This window comes from Populus alba, chromosome 1 (assembly GCF_005239225.2).
Source record: "Populus alba chromosome 1, ASM523922v2, whole genome shotgun sequence".
NCBI classification, from domain to species: domain Eukaryota; kingdom Viridiplantae; phylum Streptophyta; class Magnoliopsida; order Malpighiales; family Salicaceae; genus Populus; species Populus alba.
This window is the reverse complement of record NC_133284.1, coordinates 9,000,117-9,014,771: the sequence shown is the minus strand read 5'-3', so window position 1 is coordinate 9,014,771 and position 14,655 is coordinate 9,000,117. Positions and strand designations below refer to the sequence as shown.

The 14,655-nt window shown below is 32.8% G+C and overlaps 3 protein-coding genes across 3 annotated transcripts; 2 read left to right on the top strand and 1 right to left on the bottom strand.

Annotated features, from left to right (window-relative positions):
* The first annotated feature begins 2,907 nt into the window (after positions 1–2,907).
* On the top strand, positions 2,908–3,672 carry LOC118033758 (late embryogenesis abundant protein At1g64065). The gene has a single exon (XM_035038854.1). It carries the CDS (start codon positions 2,979–2,981, stop codon positions 3,612–3,614), a length of 636 nt encoding a protein of 211 aa, XP_034894745.1. The 5' UTR covers positions 2,908–2,978; the 3' UTR covers positions 3,615–3,672.
* A 2,776-nt stretch (positions 3,673–6,448) lies between these two features.
* LOC118033881 (late embryogenesis abundant protein At1g64065) lies at positions 6,449–7,184 on the top strand. Its single transcript, XM_035039017.1, has 2 exons — positions 6,449–7,079; positions 7,162–7,184. The coding sequence occupies exons 1-2, from the start codon at positions 6,449–6,451 to the stop codon at positions 7,182–7,184; spliced, it is 654 nt and encodes a 217-aa protein (XP_034894908.1).
* Positions 7,185–12,383: 5,199 nt separating this feature from the next.
* Positions 12,384–14,396, bottom strand: LOC118033759 (probable membrane-associated kinase regulator 2). The gene is made up of 2 exons (XM_035038855.2): positions 12,848–14,396; positions 12,384–12,731 (listed from the first exon to the last, which is right to left on the bottom strand). Exons 1-2 carry the CDS (start codon positions 14,112–14,114, stop codon positions 12,592–12,594), a joined length of 1,407 nt encoding a protein of 468 aa, XP_034894746.1. The 5' UTR covers positions 14,115–14,396; the 3' UTR covers positions 12,384–12,591.
* Positions 14,397–14,655: the final 259 nt, after the last annotated feature.

Below are 14,655 nucleotides of genomic sequence, written 5' to 3'. Positions count from 1 at the left end.
CTTGCCATCCTTTCTAACATTTTTTAACGTAAAACAAAATGCTCAATAAATGCAAAAATATTTTTCTTCCAAGAATGATTAGATCTTTTTACTGCGCTTTTAAAAAAAAAAAAAAACTCTTATATGCTAGTTAAAGAATATTTTATTTCTAAGATAATTATATCTTTGTCTAAATATAAAAATATCCCTCTACACTGCACTGCCTTACATATTTTATTTTTAAGAATAATTAAATTATTTTACCGTACAAAAACAATGTTCCAATCCGGAAGAACAATGTTTTAAAAAAAAAAAAACATTATTATTAAGCTTTTTTTTTTTTTTTTTTTTGAATTCTATTTAAAATTGTGATTTTTTTTATTTTTTTAAAATATTTTTCATTCAAAAATATATCAAAATAATATATATTTTTTATTATTTAAAAATTATTTTTTATATCAGAATATTAAAATAATTTAAAAAAATTAAAAAATATTAATTTAAAGTAAAAAAAATATTTTTAAAATATAAATATAAACAGCATAGGAAAAGGTAAGGGAAAATGGGTTTGCTTAGAGATCTGAGGTTTGAACTATAATGTTGTCCTTTGCACCAAGAGATTAGCTATTGTTTTAACAAATTCCTCTGTTCTAGTGTTTTACGTGCATCGTTGGATCCTTGTTAGCAGCTGGGCCATTAGTAAGTGCAAATTTCTTACTACTGTTCCTAGCATTTTGCATGTGCTGGGGTCGGGTTGGGCTTAAATCCAGCCCAGGTTGGTTTAGTTTGGAGTTTAACTTTTTGTACCATCTAAAAAAAAAATTTCTATTTCGTTATAAAGGAAAGATACTCTCCTTTCCTAATGATTTTTTTATCTTTCAAATTTAGTTCGTAAAATTTTGTTCTTTAATATGCTATTTATTTTATTTAAGATAAATTTTTTAATTTTTTTTTGAGATTTTTCACTAATTTTAAAAATAACTTGGGCTTTCTCATTTTTTTTTATTTGTTGTTCTTTGTTAGATTTACATTGACTAATCAATATTAAATTGGTTGGAAATTGAGCTTCTTGATTAAGACCCGGTCCAGGATTTAAGAAGTTGTGAGTTTGAGACCTTTGCCTAAATTTAGAAGGTTTGCTTGAGTTTTCTTGGGTTTTTTTTTTAAGTGATGTTTTCCTATTTTTTATCAAATTATTTTTTGAGTTTTCCTTTGTTATTTTTTACGGTTTGTATTCTGTGGAGTTAGTTCTTGCTTCATGATCAAAGTCATTGATTTTTAAGCTTAAAGAGAGTTGACTTTTATTTTTTTGGTTTTTTAAAAAGAATTAATGTAATTCAATTCCATCCTTGAACATTTTATTTATTGAAAACTGGTCCACTAAAGGTTACTGAAAATTCAATATGGAAGAAAGGTTGATGCCTCCTCTCTTTCATATTAGTATTGCTGTAATATTGTGGTGTAGTGATTTATAACTCTGAGTTGGTGTATAAACATTAGATTATAACTAGATGCCAGGATTCCAAGCATGATTTTGTTGTCTCAACTTGGAACACTGAGCATTCCAATGACTTTTCTGCTTATAAAAACCGCACTCGTCGAAGGCAACTCTTGTGTAAGGCTTATTCTAATTATTAAAGAATGAATTAAAAGGTACTACTAGAACAAAAAGATTAAAAGTAAAAATTTTTTTTTTTTTAGAATAAGACTAAAGATGTATTTTTTTAACAAATAACTCACTAACAACTAAGTCAACAAAAGATATTGGAGAATGATGCAAAATTGAACGTCTAAGTTCTTCAAAATCATTGCAAAGTGCTGTTAAAAACTGTACCAATCATTGATGTTTTCTACGAGCATATAGGCACCACATGCCTTTAATTTTGTCAATTCTGTAAGAGTTAATTAATCCTAAAGATCTGTCATGATATAGTAAAATTTTTAAATACTCATATTTTTCTGGTGAAAAGCTAGTATGTTATTTTCTAATTGATATTGCTTTGTAAAATTTGATTGCGTGAATAATATTTGCAAATGATCTCAAACCTCCTTTGTTGTCTTAAAATTTGCCAAATGTACACTTATGGAATGCTTAACAGAATTGTTAATCTAAGTAAAATTCTTTGCATTGTTTACTTTCCAGACATCTATCACAGCAGCATAACCCTCATCAATATTTTTAGGTATCACAAAAGTTCCATTAACATATCTCTATATCTTTTTACCCTTAAATTTTTTTTTCATCACATAATTCCAATACGAATAATTTTTTTTATCCAACCTCATACTCATGGACTAAAACGAATTATCTTTTTTAGTAGCTATAATCAACAAACAAAGAAAATCAAAATACAAAAGAAAGGAAATCAAAATATTAAATTGTATAAACTGAAAAAATATCTTCTCAAAATTATACGATTACTCAAAAAAAAAAAGTTGTGTTTGAGATTAAGCATCATTTCATGAAACTATACTTTGATATCATGTTAAGCAATCTAAAGAAATAAAGAGAAATACAAAAATATGAGAGGAAGAGATTAATATTTCATTGATATTGTATGATGTGATCACAATAATCTAAAAAGATTAAGTTTAACCTAAATACAAAAAGATTATATTAGACTAAATTTTAAAAAAATATTATTCTACTTTTAATAAATAAAATAAAATAACCTTGCATTTCTTAATAAAATCATATTTCAATTATTAAAAAGAAAAAATCGTGAGGCCTCATCATGGGCCCAATTACTCCCAAGTTAAAATATAGTGGCGCCACCACGTCATCGAACTGGTCCACCAAAGGTTACTGAAAATTGAACATGGCAGAATGGCTGATGCCTCCTCTCTTCAATGCTGCTATTACTACTATATAAAAAGTGATTCAACAATAATGCCACATCCACTTGCATATTAGATTATTATAGCGTAAAAAACAAGAGACACAGTTTCTTAAAATCTTAAAGAGCAACTAACCCTCTACAACTACAAGCTCGAGCAAAATGTCCGACAGCAATCAGATAGTTCCATTAGCACCAGCTAATTCTTACCAGAGAAGCGACGAAGAGTATGCCACGATCCAACACAAAGCGCTACGGCAAAAAAGAAGTGGCAAATGTTTTTTTTATTCTCTTGCTTTGATTGTCATCCTGAGTGCAATCATCCTAGTTTTTGCAATAATTGTGACGCCAAGAACACCGCGTGTTAAATTAAGCTCGGTTGCCGTCGAACATCTAAGTTACGGTAACAATCCAGTCCCTTCATTCAACATGACACTAGCAGCCGAGGTGAGTGTCAAGAACTCAAACTTTGTTCGCTTCAAATTTGAGAATACTAGGTCTAGTGCTCTGTACAAGGGCATGGTAGTCGGTGAAGCAAAACTGAGGAGCGGGCGGGTTGGAGCTAGAAAAACAAGGAGGATGAATGTTGTCGTGAAAATCAGGTCATCAGGCAGTCTGTCCGTAGCTAAGAACATAAGTAGTGATATTAATTCTGGGATGTTGAAGATGAACAGCTATGCCAAGTTGAAAGGAGACGTCCGTTTGTTTGGAATTGTGAAGAACAGGACTGCAGTAATGAGTTGTGGAATGAATCTTAATTTGACTAGCCGTTCAATCCAAGATTTGGAATGCAACTAGCTAAATGTATAACTGTGTGAGGGAGTTGTATAATTATTTTGTTGTCTATAAAAGGTTTCTGGAATATCTGTGTATTTTTAGTAAATCAAATCTGTTTTTTTTTTTTTTTTTGTGATTTCACTTGATTTATTCATTCCGTTGCTTTTAAAAAGAACTAGAACTGCTTGACCAAATCTTCATTTTCATTTTTCGCCTTATTTCACTCATTCAAATCCCAATATTTGAGCGAATTTTATGCTATCAAATACAGAGCTGAAACATAAAACAATGAGCACCAAGTTTTTCAAAATAAATTACGTCTTTTGATGCCTAAAAAAAGTACTTTTTAATTAACTCGCAGTATGAAAGCTCTGAATTAATTTTTTCATCTTGTATCAATCAGCTTCTTAACATAGAACTCCTAGCTGTGCGAGTGCCCATGATAAGTCAATAATTCTAGGCATCCATGTCCTGCAACGTGTTTCCAAAAAAAAAAAATATCTCAATGCATCCAAGTTACTTCGTGGGCCACGTTGGCAGCTCTGTGATGGAGAAAGACGCCCTGAAAGAAAGACATGTACCTCAGGATTTTGCAGTGACTAATGGAAACGATACACGTACGGTTTGTCTCCAAATCGAAAGCGAGGTGATTAACCATGTGATTCTCCCCCGAGAGATCGTAGGGTTTTTGATGAACTATATTTATATATTTTTTTTTTTTTCTATTAATTTCTTTCGTTGTTGCTCTCATCAGTCCTATATATTTCATGTCCCGCCCAGCTTGATGAGTTTTGCCACGCTTCCATAAAGATTTCCATGGAAATTATCTAATATATAGACCGAACAACTTGCCAGAGAAATATTCTCCAAATGATGCACGCAGCCTCGAAGAGCAACGATTGTATCTTCCACCTGCGTTGAGCGTTCAAATCCCGCTATGAAATTTTATATTTGAAATCTTCTTAAAAATTAAGAATTGAATTTCAAAATAAATTCGGTTTTTAAAAATACTACAAAGACAAATGCTATAAAGACAAATCAGAGAAATTATTTTTTTCAAAATACATATCTAACCCTTTTTTTTTTTATTCCTTAATACTGTCGATGAAGATAATAAGGATAATATAAAAAATTAATTATTTAAATTTTATCTCTTTCAATCATGTAAATTTAATTTATTTATTTCAATTATAATAAGAGAGAATTGGTAAGGAATAACTTTCAAGGCACAGAAATGGGCTTTGTTTATAAGACAGAGAAAAACCAAAATGTCCGATTCCTTTGCCTGGGCTTGTAAGTTGTGTTAAGCTTACAAGAATGTAAGACGAACAATGATAGTCTTAATCCCGAGGCCTGGCGTGCAACGCCTGGGCTGGCAACTTTTTCATCTTAACATGCAGCCAACTGAGCTATAAATTAAGCTTTTCTGTAGGCTTAAATGAAAAGTTAATTTGGTCCAACGCGCAGGGTTAAGCCTTCGAACTTTTACCTTCGAGGAATAATAATTTTATCATTTAGTTCAAGATTATTATTTTTGTTTAAGAAAACAAATTCGATTTCGACGAGAAGTTTCATCTCAAGCTAAATGATTTGTGGGTAACTCTAATTAATCCCCTTGAGGTTTATGTATTTTCCCAAATTTACCTAATACTTATCTTTCATATTTGTTTCACTCCCTAAAAATCTCAATTTCATTTTTTAAGTCTATATAATATCTTAATATAATCTAAGAGGTAAGAAGGGAAAAAATTTGAAATTGAAAAAACCATTAAGGAATATTTTTTTCCAACAATATCCAGCAATTCTTTGACAATACTAAAATAAAATCATGCTAAAAATAAATAAAATAGAAAATATATTCTTAATAAAAAGTATCAACCATTATTGTAATTGTCTCTGATACACTCTATGACTAGCATTATCATATCTACACTTTTAATCCAACTCTTCAATAAAATCTTGAACATGAATTTGAAAAAAATAATGAATATTTATTTTTATTTAACTATATTATTGATAAAGGAAAAGATGATGTTGCTAAATGAGAATTGAAGCTGGTAGAATTTGTTAATTTATTGAGAAACTAACCCTCTGTCTCAAGTTTTATCATATTGTTTTAATAAATAAAAAAATCTTCTTTTAATTTTCCGTTTTTATTTCGATAATTTTTTCGTAACTTTTTAGATGATATTGAGATATTTTATAAACTTCAAGGATGGAATTAAAATTGAAACACCCGATGGAAATGGACGGAGGGAAGAAATTAAAACAAAAATGAAATATATGGAGGTTGATTGGAACTAAAATGAAAACTATAAGGTGTGAATATTGCAACAAATCAAAGGTTTTAGATAAAAATAAGAAAATATATAAACTTCAAGGGATAGGTTGAAATGTACCCATGATTTTTTCAAAAACATAATTCCCATACTAACTTTTTTTATAAAAAAAAAATTACCATGATTTATTTATTTTTCTTGGACGAGAGGCCTATCATCGCCTCTCTCAAAGACAACTAGAATCTACATCGAGAGGACCTTGATATCTAGCTATACAACCCAATAATGTTTTGGATTATTTTATAATGCTTATTAGCTTGTATTAAAATCATCATTAACATACCGAAGGTTCTATGGATTATATTATAACGCTCATTAGCCTTTGTTAAAATTCATTGTTAATAGTTCAAAGTCAAGAGTCAAGACGTGCACCCCCTAAAAACGCGTTGGGACCGAACATAGAAGGCTTGACGATACGCTTCACTGACAGTTACATGTCAAACAATATGGACAAGATTTAACAAATTGCAACAAGGAAAACAAGAAAATTCAATCGTTCCCTTCTTGAGTTCGGTCATGGCAGAGACAGAGCAGGCCAAGCCCTTTGCTCCGGCAGCATTCCGAATCCGCAGCGTTGAAGAAGAAGACGCGCCTACGCTATCGAAAACTCACCGGAGAAATTGCATAAAGTGCTGTGGCTGCATCACTGCCATTTTATTAATCCTTGCTACGACCATTGTAGTTTTAGTCCTCACAGTTTTTCAAGTCGACGATCCTGTGATCAAGATGAACAAGGTATCGGTGCAGCGGCTAGAGCTTGCTAATGGGACTCTTCGGACTGATGTGAACGTTACACTTCTAGCTGATGTCTCCGTCAAAAATCCCAATGCAGCCGCATTCAAATTCAACAACGGTACAACTACTGTTTACTGCGGTGGCGTGATGGTGGGTGAGGCTACTACTCCGCCAGGCAAGGCCAAGGCGAGACGGACGCTACATATGAACGTCACGGTAGATTTAATTCCTAACAGATTATCGGGCGTTCCAAACTTGACGAGTGACATAGTGTCGGTAGGGAAATTGACCATGAGCAGCAATACAGTAATTCGTGGCAAGGTGAGGATACTCCAAATTATTAAGAAATACCTTGTGGTGAGAGTAAACTGCACCATGACATATAATTTTACAAGTCAGGCGATTCAAGGAGGTAATTGCAAACCACATCTTGGCAAATAAGCACACTATAGTGTAGTTTTCACGTTTTACTGCGACAATTCCTCTTGTTGCAGCTTTTATGCTATACGTTCATTGATGGATTGCTAAATAGCAGTCTCCGTAAGCGACAGTTTACCTTTATAGATTTATATAGGAGAAATCACTGGGATTTTGTACCCTTCATTTGTATTTCTTTCTTTTTTAAGAATATTGTATGAATTTGTACTTGAAGAGCAGGGTTTGCTCAAATAAAATTACTTACATCAAATCTTTACTTAATCACAAGCCTAATTGGAAGTCTTTGTTCGTCCATCTCAAAAAAGGGGACATTTCCTTGCCATAATCCGATGAAAGTATTCATTGTGCTTAGACCATGCTTTTTGGAGTGGTGGAATGGTAAAGATGGGGGTGAAAAGAACATTTTCAATTCCCAGATTTTGCATTGCAAAGAACACCAAAAATATCCTATAGTTTATGTAAACTTAAATGCATTTAAACAGTATTTGTTACCGTATATTCGAGAGTCGGCACTAAAATATTGAAGAAAGTCGTTGGAGGAAATTTCGTGCTTGGAGAAAACAACCAAAAGAATACTTCCATGTGACGTTCAGAATCTCTGTTGGAGGTCCCTTACTGGTCAGTTGATCAATGAGGCCATTGGTTGAGTAATCCTCAAGTCAACATAGATGGTTTGCGGTCAAAATACAGACATTTTAAGTTTGAATTACTAGTTGCTAAGTTCATTTCGTGCGTTATGTGGAAATTCTAAAACACGACCTATGGGATTTTGCAAAATTTTAACTTTGATATATATTTTAACTTTGATATATATTAAACTAATATATATATATATATATATAATTTATTTTTAATATCAAACTTTAATAAAATAACATGTTGAAATTCACTCTAAAACATCCATAAACATTGAAAATAAAGTACGAGTTTGTATTAATTTCAACCCTACAGACACTCGTAATCCAATTGTGTATGACTTCAAGTATTCCAGCACACCTCTTTTCATAGCAAACCTTCAAGAGGTATGAAAAGGGGAAACATGACTAAAGAATAGTCTACCTAGGATCTCGGTGGAATAAAAAAAGAGGAAAAGTTTCTTCCTTTCTCTGTTTGTTTTATTTCGTTGATAGTTCCTACGCTAAGTTCTGAGTATTATAAACTTTTCAACGTAGAAAAATTGTTTAGGGGAGAATTTTTTAGCATTGTTTTTAAATTTGAAAATGGATTCATTTTAAAAAAAAAATCCATTGAAATAAATTCTCATTACAAAATAAAAAATTAATATGTGATTCAATAAAATAATATATGTTTCAATAAATAATAATAAATTTGTTGATTTAAATCAAAATTTGAGTTAAGAAGACAAGATAAAGATAGCATGCATCCTTGCAAAAACAAAATTATCTAATTATAGAATATTTTTTTTTGTTTGTTAAAAATGTAAGTCATTTTAAATAATCATAATAAAACATAGATTTCTCAAGTCTAAAATCAATTTTTTTATTAACATATTTCTTGTTTATCTTAGTGAATATAATGTTTTTAACTGAAATCATTGTTTTTATATATAAAAAAGTATTTATTAATTGTTAAAGGAAGTTAGAATAATATCAAAATAGTATATTCATATTTTATATTTGATTAAAAGCTAAAAAAAAACATAAATAAGATAAAACCATGTTTAAAATCTATTTTATATATATAAAAAAAAACTAATTTGAATCAAATTTTCATGAGCAATTTTTATTAGTATTATTATTTTCATACTAGATATATAATAATTCAAAAGGTATTTATTAAAATTATATAACAATATTAATTTGTTAAAAATTCAAGTCATTTTAAATAAGCACAAAACATATATATCTCAAGTCTAAAATTAATTTCTTATCAACATATTTTTTTTTTTAAATCTCAGCAAATACAAGGTTTTAATTAGAACCATTGTTCCAGTTAAAAAAAACTATCATTTTTAAAACAAGTTAAAAAATATTAAAAAATTATTTCCATATTATATATGTATGATTGAAATTTTAAAAAAATCATAAATGTGAAATAATTATGGCCAAAATCTATTTAAAATTAAAAAAATCAAGTTTTCATGAATAATTTATTATTAGTATTATTATTTTTATATTAGATATATAATAATTAAAAAAATATTAAATTTATAATATTATTTATTAAACATGTGAAGAGTAAATGAATCAATATAATATTTTTTTACTGAAAAAAAAAAAGGTAAGGCCAAGGCGAATGACACACACACACACACACACACACACACACACATATATATATATATATATATATATATATGAAATTATTGGACCTGGTATTTAAAACAAAAGGTTACGAGAACAGGGTGGGCTTTCTCACATCTCATGCCACCGATTAAAAAAGATGTGAGTTACTTTTCCACATCTGTAATTTTGGGTCAACTTGGGCCCTCCCTCAAAAGGACACCTTGGACATGTAAATATGATAGTTTCAATCACCGAGACCCCAATTTCTCTATCATTACTGCTCCAGAATCCATAAATCTAAATTCATATTCATAAAAACAAATAAATAAATAAAATCGCAATACGTAGCATGGTTAATGGTAAGCCCCTTGTCCCTTGAAACCCCGAATACGACATTTGAATTTATCCATTCAAAATAATGTCTTCATAAAGAGAACATTAGTTGTGGGATTCTGCGGTGTAATGCCCCAAGGTGGAGTGTTAAAAGTGCCATTTCTTCAGAAATTTCCAGGCGAGGATCATTCTAATGTCTTCTTACAAAATGGTAGCGGCCATGTCTTTTGGAAAATTGTGTTAAAGTCTTGTAGATTTTGGCTCATCCTTTACCGCTCTAAGATGCTATTTGGGAATGTGATTGTGGGTGAGGTTCATCTGTAACCATATTTTTTAGTGTTTGCTAACAGAGAAAAAGATAATTTTCACTGGTGGGACCCACTAATTTTCACTGCTGCGCCACATTTTGCTGCTTCTCGTGGTAAGAAAGTAACCTCTACAGTGGAGCATTACTCCAATGCGCACTATTCATGTGAACAGTTTTTTTTCTCGAAAAACTGTACAGTTAATTAATTGCACTCGTATTATTCACGTGAATGTGAACAATATTTTTTTTTGTTTTTTTTTTTAATTAGTTTAAGGTAAATTAAATTTAATAACACTATAAATTAGAAGGATATTGCATGATGACATAGCATTTGTGAAATTTGATCGCAATTCCAATTATGTTATTACCAGGCCCGGCCTAGTAAAAAAAAATTCAGTTTTTATTTTTATTTTAACTGTGTTTTATTCAAAAAATTAGAAGGAGATCGCTTGATAACGTAATAAAAAATTCAGTTTTTGTTATTACGTGCTTAAGAAACCATAAAAATATAGTCCTTGTTGGATAGATTTCATATGTGATGATATTGCATATAGTTTAATGGAATAATAAAAAATATTTGATATCAATATTATTTATTTCATGATGTAATAAAGTAGTTAAATTTACAATATTTAAATTAAAAATCATTAATATTAATATATATATATTTTAATTATTTTATAACCTTAATTTGAAAAGTATTTTTTTGAACCAAACATATTAAATTATTTTTTCTTTAATTTCAATTTCAACCACAGTTTTAACCAAATATCTATTTTTTGAAACCAGCCTCAACTAAAAGTACTTTTTATAAAACAATTTTTTTCAAATCACAACAACTATCATAATATCAAACACACCATAAATGTGTCGACTCTCAAAGAGATCAGAAAAGAAAAGCGTCCGATGAGTTTGGATGGTGTTGCTATAAGGCTAGCCAGAAAGAAGGGTAGAGTTCCTCCAATAATCCGACCACCGTGGTTGGAATGGATCGCCTGGGCAGCAGCCCCATCAACACATTCATACAAGGACTTACACTGTGCCGCATAGTATTTCCGTCCAGATGAAGAATGCTCCTTGATCATCCTAGGGACCAAGGAAGACGGTGGCCTCCGACACACCCACCTCGGCGAGGTTGGGCTTTACCCCCATTCCCGCTCCTTTCACCAGAGAACAACTGGAGATGTGAAAGGACTGTTTTTACAACAATCCCACCATATGGGATAAGAATTGGGAGCGAAACTCCTTGTTGTTAGGTTACTTGACACAATTCCCAGATGATATGGATTCTTAGGTTGAGGTCTCCCTCTCTGCTCAGACGCATAAGACAATACAGCTGACCTTAAACGTAAACTTCTTCCCTGTGCATTACAAGATTTGTCTGAATTATCAAGAATTCAATAAGATATGTAATTCGTTATAATTCAAGTTTATTTAATCATATTATTACATAAAATTTTTAATTTGAAAACTTAATCCAAATTAAACACAACATATAATTAATTCATTATTAATTTAAAATATTAACTTCAATGCAAAAACAGGTGACCCAAAAAGTGGTGTTGAAAAGGAATGTGCTAAGCCTCTCCATGAACAATAACTGGGTTAGCAATTTTTCGGCCTTAGATTAAGCTAGTAGATGCTAGCTAGCCTAGGCTTAAAGAAAAGGAGAGGCCACGCAGAATCTTATTACTATCCAAAACGACAAAAGGCTTGCCACAAGATAGTACAGCAGAGTAGTAAAAGCAGCAGCAGCTTGGTTGGGGCCAAGCCTGGCACAAGCAGACAAATTTAATCTCCAATGTTATTTCAGAGCACAGATAAATGGGGGTTGCATCGACATCATCACCAACCTTCCCTAATTCCAAGATTATGATGAGACCATAAAAAGAGAGAGGGCAAAGGGGATTTGTTTAATTTTTTATAGCGGGGAGAGATATGGCATCTTCACTCTCTCGATGTCTCTGCTCTCTCTTACTTCAACAAAAGAAAATCTTTTTCCTGTTCAGGTTTCCACTTTCCCGACTTCTCTGACCACGAAAGACACCTCTTATATCCTGACTTGAGGATTGAGGGCCCTTCAAATAAATCCAAAGATTTTCATGGATCATTACACACATGTTACTCATTTTCTGTTTCTTCATAATCGACTCGTCGGAAAAATCGCCATAATCCGAGAGATATTTGCCATGGGCCAAGGCAAGAACGCAACGCAGCTGCTAGCTATGTTACTGATTTCAGAAGTTCAATAGATATATAAACATTAACAAGTGCCCGCTTGTTTTTAGATGCAACTTGCAGTTAGCACCTCAAAAAAACATCTTTTCGATGTTTTTAACAAGGTTGAAACTATTACCGAACCAAGCCTAAGAACCCTTTCACATCCAGAGTAGTAATAGCTAGCAAAGTACTCATAAACTACTGATTCAGTAGCTAGCCATCAAACTGAATCACTATCCAAAATCTCCTCCAAAAGAAGGCATATTTACAAACGAGCAAGTTCATAAAATTAAAAAAATAAAACAGAGTGGACTGATAACTGATTTCAGAAATCATCATTTTCTTTACAGAATCCTCAGAAGATCATCATCAATCTCTGATCAATCAATCTCATTTTCCTGCCTTCTTTGGGTCCACAGAAGAACCTTTCCCTTCATGATCTGATGACTTGACATTATTTCTATTGATTTCTCATGTGAAGGATCACTCACTGACCTTGATAGCACAGAAGAATCAGAATCTGCAAAACCCAACAAAACAGGAACAGAAACAGAAACAGGAACAGAATTGGTTAACTACTGCACCATAGTATTTGGTTAAAGTAATTAAGAGTCATTAAATAAATGACTGTTTTACCTCGAGAAGCATTGAATGATCTCTTGCAATGAAGAATAGCACTCTGGATCCCATCGTGTTGCTGCAACAGTGAATCATCTCTCCTATTTGACAAAACAGGACCTGGAGGAGCCGCTGCCACCGCCGCCGACGAAGCTGATCTTCTTTTCCCTAAATGCTTACACACAACCCTCAACCCAGAGGGCAAATTCCCCTGTTTTCGACCCTTGTGATCGGGCACTGCCACTGCCGGATCTTCCACACTTACCTTCTCCTTTTCAACTTTATCAGCCGCTGTTGTTTTCTGGGTCACCGTGGATAGCGGCGGAGCAGTCGGTGTTTTTTGCCCAGAGCCTAAACTTAATTGACCAGAGAATTTCAGCTTCTCTCCATACCGTTTAGAAACACGGATATAAAGAGGCTTAACTTTCTGTAAGTACTTCTGCATTACATCTTTTGAAAATTTCAGCTTCTCATCAGAAGAAGCAACACCAGCAGCTGAAGCAGTTGATTCTTCTGTAGAATTCTGCTTCTGCGATGACTTGATACTTTTGCTATTCTCTCTAGTAAACAAAGACATTACAGGAACTTCCTCAACCTTAAATTTCACAGTAAAAAGCTTACTCTGCTTGCCATTTTCCTCATCTTTCTCCCCTTGCAGTTCGGGAGTAGAAGAAGCTAATGCCGGCACCACATTAGCTTCTGCCTTTTCATTTGTTGTTGTAGTGTTTGGTTTCTTCTTTAATCCCAACATGAATATGCGAAATTTTACAGCAGATTTTAGGAAAGACACCGAGAACTGAGAGGATTTTGAGTTTGGCTCAAGTGAAGATGGCTCAATGGGCACAAGCCTTCCTTTGAAAAACAAGTCATCAGAAGGAGAAAGAGCAAGATTTAGATCACTCCTGTCATTGCTAGAAGCCGAAGAGAGAGTGAAATTAATCTCCCTCTCTTCGTCCATGTCATCATCCTCAACCTCATCCTCGTCTGAAGTGTCAGCAGCATCGTTTTCCTCTTCAGAATCAGCCCCATTGTTTCCTTTGTTCGCTTCTTTGCCGTCTCCTCCCTCCTCTTCTTCATCAGGAACTGCAAACTCCAAGTCAAAAAAAGGCCCATCATCGTCATCATTCTCATCATCAGTTTCCGCTCTGCTTGGAGACACAGCAGTGACAATTTTAGTGGCGCGTACGTTACAATAACCATCTCCACCGCACCCACCACCACCACTGATAGCAGCACTACCACCGCCACCACCTCTCCAGTACCTGAGCAAGCTAAAAGCTTCCATTGTTGGGAGAGCCAGAATAATGGAAGGGAAATAATTGAGCGAGTCGGTGGTTGTCTAATAAGAGGGAGAAGGGGGAGACGAGGGTAAAAGGAAGGAATCTTTTTGAGTGAGAGAGTTAATGAGGGGGTTAGCTTAGGTGAATGGGAGCTGCAATAGTACCTGAAAATGGGTGGCAGGGTGGCAGAGAGGAGTAAGCTTTTTTACCACGACAGAAAGAGAGAGGGAAAGGGAGGTTGGCTTTTATTTTGTCCTGACTTTTGAGGGTGTTGCAGGTTAGTCATGTGAAACCAGTCTGAGAGTCAGAAATTCTAGAGGGTAGGATATAGGATTGTTCAGAAATGTTGGGTTCTTTTGGATTTAAAAAATAATTATGAAATATCACAGTTTATATACTATTGGTATTCTCTCAGTAGCGTCGTTTAGTCAAAAACACAGTCTCGTGCAGGATAATTCTACAATTTTATAAAAATTCAACTGTAAAAGTATAAGATTCATAGAAAAACTGATGTGGCGAGAGAGAAAATGAAGAGAAAAAAACAAA

Coding starts and splice junctions, on each gene's coding strand:
- LOC118033758 (XM_035038854.1), top strand. CDS start 2,979: ATGTCCGACAGCAATCAGATAGTTCCATTAGCACCAGCTAATTCTTAC.
- LOC118033881 (XM_035039017.1), top strand. CDS start 6,449: ATGGCAGAGACAGAGCAGGCCAAGCCCTTTGCTCCGGCAGCATTCCGA. Junction 7,080..7,161: donor AAGTCAGGCGATTCAAGGAG/GTAATTGCAAAC, acceptor CTCTTGTTGCAG/CTTTTATGCTATACGTTCAT.
- LOC118033759 (XM_035038855.2), bottom strand. CDS start 14,114: ATGGAAGCTTTTAGCTTGCTCAGGTACTGGAGAGGTGGTGGCGGTGGT. Junction 12,732..12,847: donor ATCATTCAATGCTTCTCGAG/GTAAAACAGTCA, acceptor TGGGTTTTGCAG/ATTCTGATTCTTCTGTGCTA.